At 37.6% G+C, this 10,740-nt stretch overlaps 1 protein-coding gene across 3 annotated transcripts; it reads right to left on the bottom strand.

Annotated features, from left to right (window-relative positions):
- Positions 1-169: 169 nt before the first annotated feature.
- upf3a (UPF3A regulator of nonsense mediated mRNA decay) lies at positions 170-9,468 on the bottom strand. Of its 3 annotated transcripts, none has more exons than XM_039686929.2 (12): positions 9,221-9,468; positions 7,546-8,308; positions 6,802-6,908; positions 6,606-6,712; positions 6,333-6,431; positions 6,101-6,211; positions 5,603-5,658; positions 5,371-5,529; positions 5,145-5,278; positions 3,371-3,656; positions 3,020-3,097; positions 170-1,283 (listed from the first exon to the last, which is right to left on the bottom strand). In XM_039686929.2, exons 2-12 carry the CDS (start codon positions 7,684-7,686, stop codon positions 1,119-1,121), a joined length of 1,443 nt encoding a protein of 480 aa, XP_039542863.1. In that variant the 5' UTR covers positions 7,687-8,308; positions 9,221-9,468; the 3' UTR covers positions 170-1,118. The 3 variants fall into 3 exon arrangements, with proteins under 3 accessions (XP_039542863.1, XP_039542862.1, XP_039542864.1); XM_039686928.2 differs by having other exon boundaries at positions 3,371-3,659; positions 9,221-9,462; XM_039686930.2 differs by lacking the exon at positions 3,020-3,097 and having other exon boundaries at positions 3,371-3,659; positions 9,221-9,463.
- Positions 9,469-10,740: the final 1,272 nt, after the last annotated feature.

Here is a 10,740-nt window from a genome sequence, read left to right as displayed (position 1 = left end):
TAATGCCATAAATTTTTTTATTTAAATTACTTTTTTTAATTCAAAATTCAAAACTACTTTAACATTTCTTTAAAATAAAAAGCTGTAATTTTTTAATCAAACTTATTTAAAGTGTAAAAGTCAAAATATAATTTATAAATAAAAAAAAATAATAACATTCAAATATTACTTTATATAATCATATATCTTTATTGTACACAAATGATCAATCCATCAAATACAATATCACATTTTTAAAGTATTCTACAGACTTCACATTTTTGTTGGACTAACTTATGGAAGTAAAACTTTTTTGTTTCAAATACTTTTATCATTATTTTACTTCCATACTAACTAAACAGTAATTTTACTGTTACTAACTAAAAACCTGTATTTTTGTATATAATAACGGACGGGATCTTTAAGTGCAAATCAAAGGTAAGGCAAGTGAACCCCATGTAGCCTCCCACCGCTGAATTTCTCAAAAACATGCACACTGATAAGAAATATCACAAAACAACATCTTATTTGACCTAATTGAACACAGTTTTAACAAAAAAAAAATTGTTCTTCTTGGCCCGCAGGTGAAACAATACTAAGAAATTTGCTATATCCTGTTGTGAGAGATGCATTTGTTAAAGCAGAAAAGCCAGAACGTCTATACATCAGGGACAATAGAGGCATCATTCAAAGGCATTACAGTGTGAAAATGTGAAATTAAGAGTTACATGCTTAAATGTTTCATTAATACAATGTAGCATTTAATATATCCATAAAGAAAAAAATATGTCTCTGTTCCCCATCCCACATTACATTTATTTAAAATACAGATTTCACAACACACTGATTTTCTTTACAGTAAAATCTCTCTCTCTCTATATATATATATCTTGTTTAATGGAATCAATTTCTTACACTACAAAAGGCATACAAATCTGATCTCTGTCAATAATGAGGTATTTGTATCAATGAAGTGGATCATTTTACATTTATGACACTGTTGACTTTGTGTATAAAATATTAAGCGGTGATTTCGATGCACTATACTCACAGATGACTCAGAAGACAAAACAACAAGGTTGAAGTTCAGCGTTCTTCCTATAGTGGCATAACATCTTCCTGTCATGGTATTTTTTTTTTCACTCGTCAGCACTCTTTTCTGAGCCTGTACCAATGACTGTCTTGTAGCAAAGTTCTCCTCCGTGATCGGGGGAGATCGGCGAGAAGTCAAAGGCCTTGTTGCCGGAGCCCGTGCGCTTGCGGTTTCTAGCCCCGGGTTGGTACAGCTGCATCGCTGGTCGGTCCTGTGCCGTGAAATGAGTAAGACAAAAGAGACAAAAGCAATACACTCATATTTCATACCACAAACGCAGACAACACGGCTTTTTCATGGCAGGTTATTTAAGAAAGTGCTGTTCATGCATACAGTATAATCAATTTCCTTCCCCGTCTTAATCCCATTTCAGAAAGACAGACAACCAGCTATTGACAGCCCCTCAAAATCCATTTAGTCCAAAACAAAAACATTATACTGAATTGTATCTGTTTACGGTGGTGGTGACGGGGGTGACACATAATGGCTAAAGCTCAGGGCTAATAACCAGACTATCATCACTTCTGGAAATAAGTGTACGCTAAGTCACTTTGGATGAAAGCATCTGCTAAATGACTGAATCAGAATCCAGCATGTAAGCATTTCAATGTGGTTACAATGAGCGAGATCTTAAGTGTTCTTCTATATACTTTTAGGATTTGTTCCAAAACCAAGCGAAATGCAATTTATTGTCTACACAGGGAGCTGCCGTTTTAAGACAACTGTCATAAAATTGTAACGCTTTACGTATCAGCAACTCAATGCGAAAGGCAAAGGAGACTCGACTTTCAATTCATTTCAATAGAGTTTGGCAATAACATGTTGCTAACTAACAGTGTCAATTTCTAATAAGTATAAAACCACACAAATATTGAGTAGAAGAGGAGCTTTTTTATTTTATAGACATTTTTAACTATATATATATATATCAATTTCTCTCAATTTATCAAGCTCACCTTATTTTCCCCAAATAGATCAGAATCTTAAATATTTTGTATTGACTTTATGTATAATTTATAGGGCTGTCAAACGATTAATCGCGATTAATCGCATCCAAATAAAAGTTTGTGTTTATATAATATATGTGGGTGCACTGTGTATAATTATTTTATATATATATATATATAAATACACACACATGCTTGTATATATTTAAGATATTAATATTATTAATATTTTCATGTATATACTGTATATAGATTTATATATAATTTATATGATATGTAAATATAAATATTTTTTTCTTAAATATACATGCATGTGTGTGTATATATATATAATAATTATACAAAGTGCACCCACATATATTATGTAAACACAAACTTTCATTTTGGATGCGATTAATCGCGATTAATCGTTTGACAGCCTTAATAATTTAATAATAAACTTTTAGTTTATTTCCTGGTTTAAATAATATGTTGAATCTATTTTAATTTTTTTTAAAACTATTATTCATAATTAAAATTTCTCTCACCTTGGGAGACTTCTTGAATGGATTTACAGGTTTAAATGAGATGTTTAATCTAATATGTTTTCAACTCTAATAATATATAATCAACATTTCTCGTCTGCCATCTTGACTGGATTTTTTTCCCCTGAGTGTGTCGCAATGCATTATGGGATAGCCTTTTGCGAAACGAGATACATAAATGAAAGATAATATTGAATTTGGCCAAAATAAGGACTATTACATTTTACATTTCTTGTTGTCCAATGCCTTAAAAATGCTGCCTACATAGGCAACTCACTCGGTTTTGGAACAGGGCCGTCGTTTTCAGTTATATAAGCTCCTTTTATTGGGAACGGCTCCTCGTCTGTGCCATTACAGCTTAACCAACATTCTGCTGTCATCAAGTACGCCTGGCACTGTAAGGTGCGAGGCCTCGCAGTATACAGCATGTGAAGCATCCCCTCCCGTGGGTAGAAAGGCTCAAAAACTAGCTGTACCTTTGCTGGCAGAGCCCCTCCTATCTGGTCTGGCCCCTCAGACTGGGAAGTCCTTTTCTCCTGATGCGCTAACACAGACTGAGAGACACGTTGTCTTCCGTCAATAATATTGCCAACAGCCAAATTACAGCTAACTACCTCAACACATCAGTGAAGGCTGCATTGAACTCCCCTGGAGGGAGGCAGAATCGTATTGTATTTCCCACAGACATAATGATGTATAAATCAAGTACAGGTGTGTAAATATTGAAAGCATTAGTGGATTCATCTGCTACACAGACCGGACAAACTGACTGATGACTGCAAATGGCCTGTGGTTGAGACATTGCTACTCTGTTAGTTTTTATTTACCTTATTGCGAATCCGTTCTTTCCTGCTGCCCATGTCCTCTCTGTCCTCTTTTCCCAGCTTGTCTCCAGTCTCTGGGCAGTAGGAATAGGCATGATGTTGTTCTTTCTTGGCCCTGTCCTGGCAGTAGCCTTTGCCCCATTTGGTCTCCTCCTTGCGTCGCATGAACTTGTCAAACTCGTAGTGATGCCTCTGACGCTTACGTTCCTCGTCTCTGCCGCGATGCTCTTTGTCCCTCTGCCGACGGCCGTGACCTTCCCGCTGCTCCTTGTCACTCTCGATTTGACTCCTGCTGTGGAAAGCCCACTTAGATAAATAAATGTGTATATGGTGGGGTCCTTTTCAGTAACTTTTCAAAGTATACATTTTCATTACTTCATTACATTAAAAAAAAAATCTGCTAAATTTGATGACCTTGTTCTCCAGTATGATTTGAGAATTATCTAAAGAGCATCTTGGGCCTTAATGGAAGAACAAACATCGAAGAAAAAATCCACATGATCCTTGACACAAATTTGATTGATTAGTGACCTAGAAATAGTGCAGATATTTCTGCTTTATATGATGTGATGTGATGTGAACAAAATGTTTCAAAATCCATAGAGAAACAAAAGTAGCGGATAATATTTTAATCCGTATTGTGACCTACACATCAGAGAGAAATACTGTATATTGATCAAAAAAGAAACAAATGTCATCAGTTGTTGGTCTGTCGTTTTACCGAAAGATTTGACATTTTAATAATAAGATCATTAAAGGGAAACTCCACCGTTTTTTTTTTTTCATATTAAACTATGTTATTCCCTTAACCAAGACGAGTTGATACATTCCTCTCTCGTCTCTGGCGCGCGAGACACTTTGATAGCACTTAACTAGCCCAGTTCATTCAATAGGGGCCAAGCAGAGAAGCGACATTACTATGCTGAGTCGAAGTGCTCCCAAGCACTTGCTATGGTATTCCGCCATACAATATGGTTATCCATTTTACATGCTTAGAAAAGTGCAACGTTTTATTTTATGTCACCGTCCTAGGTCGAGTTACACTGCTTGAGTAACTGTATTTAAATAGGGAAAACATGGAGGTGTTTGGTCGCTTCTCTCCTTGGCCCCTATTGAATGAACTGGGCTAGTTAAAGGAGTAGTTCACTTTAAAAAAAAAAAAAAAAAAAAAAAACTTTTGCTGATAATTTACTCACCCCCATGTCATCCAAGATGTCCATGTCTTTCTTTCTTCAGTCGAAAAGAAATTAAGGTTTTTGATGAAAACATTCCAGGTTTTTTCTCCATATAATGGACTTCAATGGGAACCAAACGGTTCAAGGTCCAAAAGACACTTTCAGTGCAAACTACAAACTGTTCAAAGGGCTTTAAACGATTCCAGACGATGAATAAGGGTCTTATCAAGCGAAACAATCGTTCATTTAAAAAAAAAAGTTTAAGTTTGATAAGCTCAAATGGTCGTCTTGCTCTGTTCTGTGATGCACGTTCGTGACTCTCCTGTTCGAACTCGTTCATAAAAATGAACGAATCTTTTCCCGAGTCAATTCATTCATTTCGTTCGTTGATTGAACCAAATGACACGAGAAAAATCCTGGAATGTTTTCATCAAAAACCTTAATTTCTTTTCGAGTGGTGGTGAGTAAAATATCAGCAAAAGTTTTTTTTAGTTTACATAGTTTAATATGAAAAAAACAGTGGAGTATCCCTTTAAGATGCATTTTGAAATTACATAGAGATTTGAAACTTTTTGTTTAGGTCCAAGTATGGTAGCTCTTACTTATCCTTCGAATCCTTTGACTTAGTGTGACCTGCCGGCTTTTCCCATCTGTTCTTTTCCATCTCTCCGCTGTCTCCTTTATCTTTCAGTCTCTCTGAGTCCACGTCATCGTCTCGGTCACACTTCTTCAAAAGCTGGATTCATTTAGTAAAAACTGGTTTACAGTTCAGTACTGATAACCACAAGTTAGAAGTAGTCAGGATGTAATGACGCTTTAAAGTCATACCTTGATCTTAATCTCTTTTTCAGAGAGTTTCTTCTGCTTTTCGGCCTCCTTCCGCTTTCGTCTCTCTTCCTCTCTGCGTTTCCTCTTCTCCTCCTCCCTTTGCCGCTTCTTTTCCAGCTCTCTCCTACGCCTCTCCTCTCTTTTTTCCTCTCTTATTCTCTAGAATCGAAAAGAATCATGTATATACAGTACAAAACCGCAGTGAAAACCATGGTGCACACTGAGCCCTTACCTGTTTCTCTAATTTCTTGTTTTTGATGTATTCCAACAAGGGTGTCGTCCTTTTGGCTACAAAAAAAGTCACACAGAGGGAACATATAGCTTAATTTATAGTCATAAAGAAAGAAAGAGAACCATTATATGTAGCCATTTGGATTCCCTTCCGAAATATCTGAATAGCGTTTTTCTTTTAATGAGCAGTATAACATAGGTATAACATATGTTGTCCTTAAAATATCCAGCAGATTATCTTTTTAAATCACACAAACATTTTAAAATTCACATTTGAAAATATGTTCTGTTCTAGATCAGGTGATTTTCACCACAGACTTTTTTGAAAACCGCTATTTTGAAACACATAGCAATATCATGATCGAACATCTCTATTCATTTCTCAACATCAAAAAGTGTTCTCATCAAAATGAAATAGGACCAGCTTTGTAATACTTGTCCAGGGCATACATTTATCTACACAAATGATAACAGCACCAAACGATTTCCAAAACCATACCTATAAGCTCTCGGGTTTTAGCTTCAATCTCTCCCAATAGTGTTTCTGGGTTGGCCATGGATTTCTCTTCATCACAAGAGTAGTTTTCCAGAAATCGCCTGTATTCTGGGTCTGAAAAAAGATTTAAGTGTTTAACAAATTTATTAACTTTTCGCCATGTATCAGCAAAGTCACTTTTAATGTATACTTTAAATGTATATACATTTTTTTATCAATTAAATATTATAAATACCTTCTTCAATCGTTCCAGCTTTAGCATCTTTCTTCTTTAACTTTTTCTTGGAAACCTTCTGAAATGGGGCAAATTCTACAACAGCTGGATACTCTTGGCCTAAATAAAAATACAATTAATATATTAAAGACCTGTTATAAATTATATTAAACTAAATATAAACCATTTATATTCCCACTGTTGTGCTTTTTGTAAAAAGTAAATCTATTATACTATAAGTGGGATTAACTAGATTGAGAGTGAATAAATATTAAAAAGAGTAAAATGAATCACCTTTATTGTCAATGAATACATAGCCATCAAAACGATCTCTGAAAATAATGATATCCTCTGGGTTTTTGAAGTTGATGTACGCTCTTGAGAAGAGATGCGGATATAAGCTGCGGAGAATTAATATATAAAAACATGCATATGCATAAGAGTGACAGTGATCACAATTACAGAATATTCATACACAAACCAAATATACCTCTGATCAGCTGGGAAGAACTCAAAATAGTCAAAAGATGGAAGAGGACTCAGATGCTCCTCGAGCTGGTCTTTTGATAGACTGGGTGGCAGTCGGCGTATGACAACCTATATAAAAGAAGCATGTATTCAGAAAACTGTACTAAATGAACGTGTTTTAAACATTGCAAAAGAGAAAAAAGAGAGACATTTATCCTAACTGGGACATTTCTCATTTAATTTCAATTCTTCACAAATTGTTTGTCTAATTTATATACAGTAGCTTGTTTCCAGGGCTCTGGTCCCATTGGACAGTCCAACATCCCTGTACATAAATCTATAATCACTATTATTCTGTTTAAGGAATTTAGAATTACAGTGTCCATTAAATTCTCCATGTGTTCCACATAAGAAAGTGCGATACCTGAGTGCGATTAAATAATGAATAAATTACAGAATTATCCCTTTACACACACATGAGATAATATATAATAAAAGAGATAATTTGGGATATAATATATATATTTTGTTTTTCTCCCCATAATTAGCCTATATAGGCTATGCGTAGCCTATCCATTCAACACCTGGGTTTTTAAATGTATTCAAAGGGGTAATTAACTGTTTTAATGTGCGAATGCATTTGTGTTTGAAGTGATTGATGCCAATATTCGTTTCGACTGGCTCTCGTGTCTTCGCTGTCTATGGTGCTGAATCCCGTTCCCTCCATCATCATCATCATCATCATCCAAACAACTGCGCCATTTACCTTGGAGAAGATCTCCTTTTTCTCCTCCTTGTGCTTCGGGTTCACCGTAACGTTGTCCTGCTCCCTCTGACAGTCCCTGAACTGGATCTCGACGCTGCCTCTCTCCCTGCTTCCAGCCCTCTGCTCCTTTTCAGACCTCATTTCTCCATTTCGCCCTCTTCGCTGTCCGAAATCCCCCAACTCTCGCGGGAATTCACCACTAAATACCGCGAGGCTTGCTCGTTGGTGTTAATTCTCTTGTCATTTCAGAACAATAATAGGGTTGTTGTATTTTGTTTATTTATAGCCTACAATAAATTGGTAAAACAGAGCTATGGAGTCATGCTACGTTATTTTTTATGAATTAAAGCTAAATTGAATATGGTTTGGGCAGTAGCATAGGCCTAAGTAATCTTTTAATTTTAAAAGACACCGACGAGATAGGCCTACTTATTAATATATTATTGGTATATTATATGAATGTATTATATTATGTTTTATACTAAAGTTTTCCAATGTAGCCTATTACTCTGTTCTGAGTAGGCTAAAAAAAAAAATATCTGCATTTTAGCGGGTTGAAGCCAGGGGCATAAAAACAACGACCATGATGACGACACTCATTGTTTACTGCCGGCTGCCGCGTCGTCCTCGGAGTCGCTGTCAGTGCAGCTCGGCTTAATGCACGGCCGAGCCAGGCCGAACGGGCTGGCGGTGCTGACTGTGCTCCATCCGTCCGGGCTGCTGGGCTGACTCACGGAGCGCCCGTAAGAGTCAGGATTAGGAACTGCAAGAAACACGTTACCACAGTCTGTCTGAAAACGTATCCATATTTCTGTTTGCAATGCCTCCTACATCTCTATCCATTTACAATCCATCCATTATCCATCCATATAGGTCTGCAAAACTATCTATCCACCCATCTGCCAAAGTAGCCTACGCCTACTATCCACTCAATTAGTTATCTAACCAAATAGGCCTATGTCTAATCCACCATTTATTTATTTAAACAAATGTGACGTCCTTCTGTCCATCCATCAAAAGTATCCAACTTTATTTTTAGCCTATCTGCAAATGTATCGATCCACCCATCTAAAGCATGTCAACTATGTCCATCATCCATTTATTCTTTTGCAAATTATATTTCCATCTGTCTGCAAAGTATGATGCATTCCATCCATATGATATGCCATATCTGCAAAGTATTCATTGCATCTACAATACTATTCGTCCTTATCCCACCGCAAAACTATCTATCCATGTATTTATCTTAACAAATGTGTCTATCTCTCTATAATCTAAGTATCAATACCCATGCAAAAGTGTCTATTCTAGTATCCACCTATCAGCAAATCCGTCAATTTTCTACAAAAGCATCAAACCGATTAACAGAAAACATAACCATTCATCTGCAAAAGTATAATTTACCAATTGTTAGATCTACAAAATTATCGAACCCACTTTATATGACTTTGTAACATTTAAATTAACCATTTGACAGTGCACTTAAGGTGAAGTCATATTAGCAGATTCTGAATACACCAAAAATATGCTACCCCTTAATCTGAACCACGAAACCTCTCCCTAACTTTAACCATATTAATAGCTGCTAAAGTGTTCTGATACACAACCTCCCATAATATTTCCTCTTGTGTATCACTATCCATATTTTTTTAGTATGGATTAACTAATTTCTTACCACTCAGAAAAGTTTGCTTCCCACTGGCCGTCTCAAGGCAGAGCTGAGGCGAAGGCTTCTCTGGCGTAGAAATGGAGCTTTTTAAACTGGGCACAAACGTAGAACAGGTGTCCAGATCTCGACTCAAGCGCACGTGAGAGTAGGGGAGTATGTTGGATTTGGATGGTGTGCAGCCCATGACTAATTCTCCTGTTCACAAGCCAGCTTCCATCTGAGGAGCATCCAGAGTGGCACAGCCAGCACATTTCAATGACAGCAGTCAAAGACACTTCTGATCTACTTCAGGAGCCGGTTTGAAAAGACCCCATGACGTTCCTGGATGCACAATTAGGGAGGCGGTGCCTAATATCCCCTTGAGAAGGGCTTTGAGAACAGTAAAATAAATGAAAGGCTGCTTACTGCAGAGCCACAGGGTGGACTGTGAAGTCCAGCTCCCCCTCTCTTAATATACTTTGGGCATAATAGGTGGAGCTTGAATATCCAACCAAAACCTAACCCTACACATATCCCTCCACCCATTAGACATCCAAAAAGGTGGAGCTGGACATCATTTGTCTCTGCATTGAGCACCACTTGAAATCAAAGAAAATAAATAAGTGACACTTTATAGCTTTTCATTTATGCTTCTTTCCATATGGTGATGTGAATCTCCTTCTGTCCGGCGTTAACGGCTGGCAGTGTACTTGGTGCTACAAGTTTGGTCTCCCAGTGGACCACCACGACAAGGATTGAACCGAGCAGGGAACATCTCTAGGGTCTTCAAGTGGACAACTTCCGTCCGCAGTGTTTCGTCAACTAGCCCACGACACCTCAAGAGGGCTCGACAGTGACTCTGGCGTCCCAGAGTCACCTCCCTCCGTCCCCCACTCAACTCAGCCCAGCTTACTGACCTTCACATCCCTCCTGCTGCTGAGGTTGCTCCTTCCTCACAGTTCACATGTGACCTAACCAAAATCTCACAATCTCGCCGCAAACCAACCATACGCGCCGACATGTTTGACTACAGCTGTCGAGCCTCACTGTCTTCGTTAAAGTAGGTTCAGTGGCAACAGTTCCGTATGGCATACTACCTACCGCAAAACTCAATATCTGCCCAAACACCAACCCTCATTCACGCAATATACACAGGAACGTAATAACTGTAATTACTATGCAAACTATACAAATAAACCAACAGACTCTTTGAGTTTTTCAAGAATTCTACGAAACCGTAGCGTGGCAGCTTGTACACAGCCAACCAGAATAATTCTGTCTCAACCACATCCAGTTGCTGCTCCTTTCTGCTGCTTCAGATAAGTTATTTACTGTGCGACGCAACTCTTGGCCACTGAATCCGATGTCTCTGAGGAACCGGGTTGTAGAGCGTGCCACAAATCCTCGACAACCCACTTCCACTGGATAGACCTGGACTGTCCATCCTCACTGTTCTGCTTCAGGGGCCAGATGAGCACACCGCAGTTTCTTCCTCTCATATGCCTTATATACAGCATCTCCCATGGCACTGTTAACTCTATCGGTTA

Source organism: Pimephales promelas, chromosome 7 (genome assembly GCF_988280905.1).
Source record: "Pimephales promelas chromosome 7, fPimPro1.hap1.1, whole genome shotgun sequence".
NCBI lineage: Eukaryota > Metazoa > Chordata > Actinopteri > Cypriniformes > Leuciscidae > Pimephales > Pimephales promelas.
The sequence above is the reverse complement of the archived record's forward strand: the minus strand, read 5'-3'. Positions and strand labels throughout refer to the sequence as shown.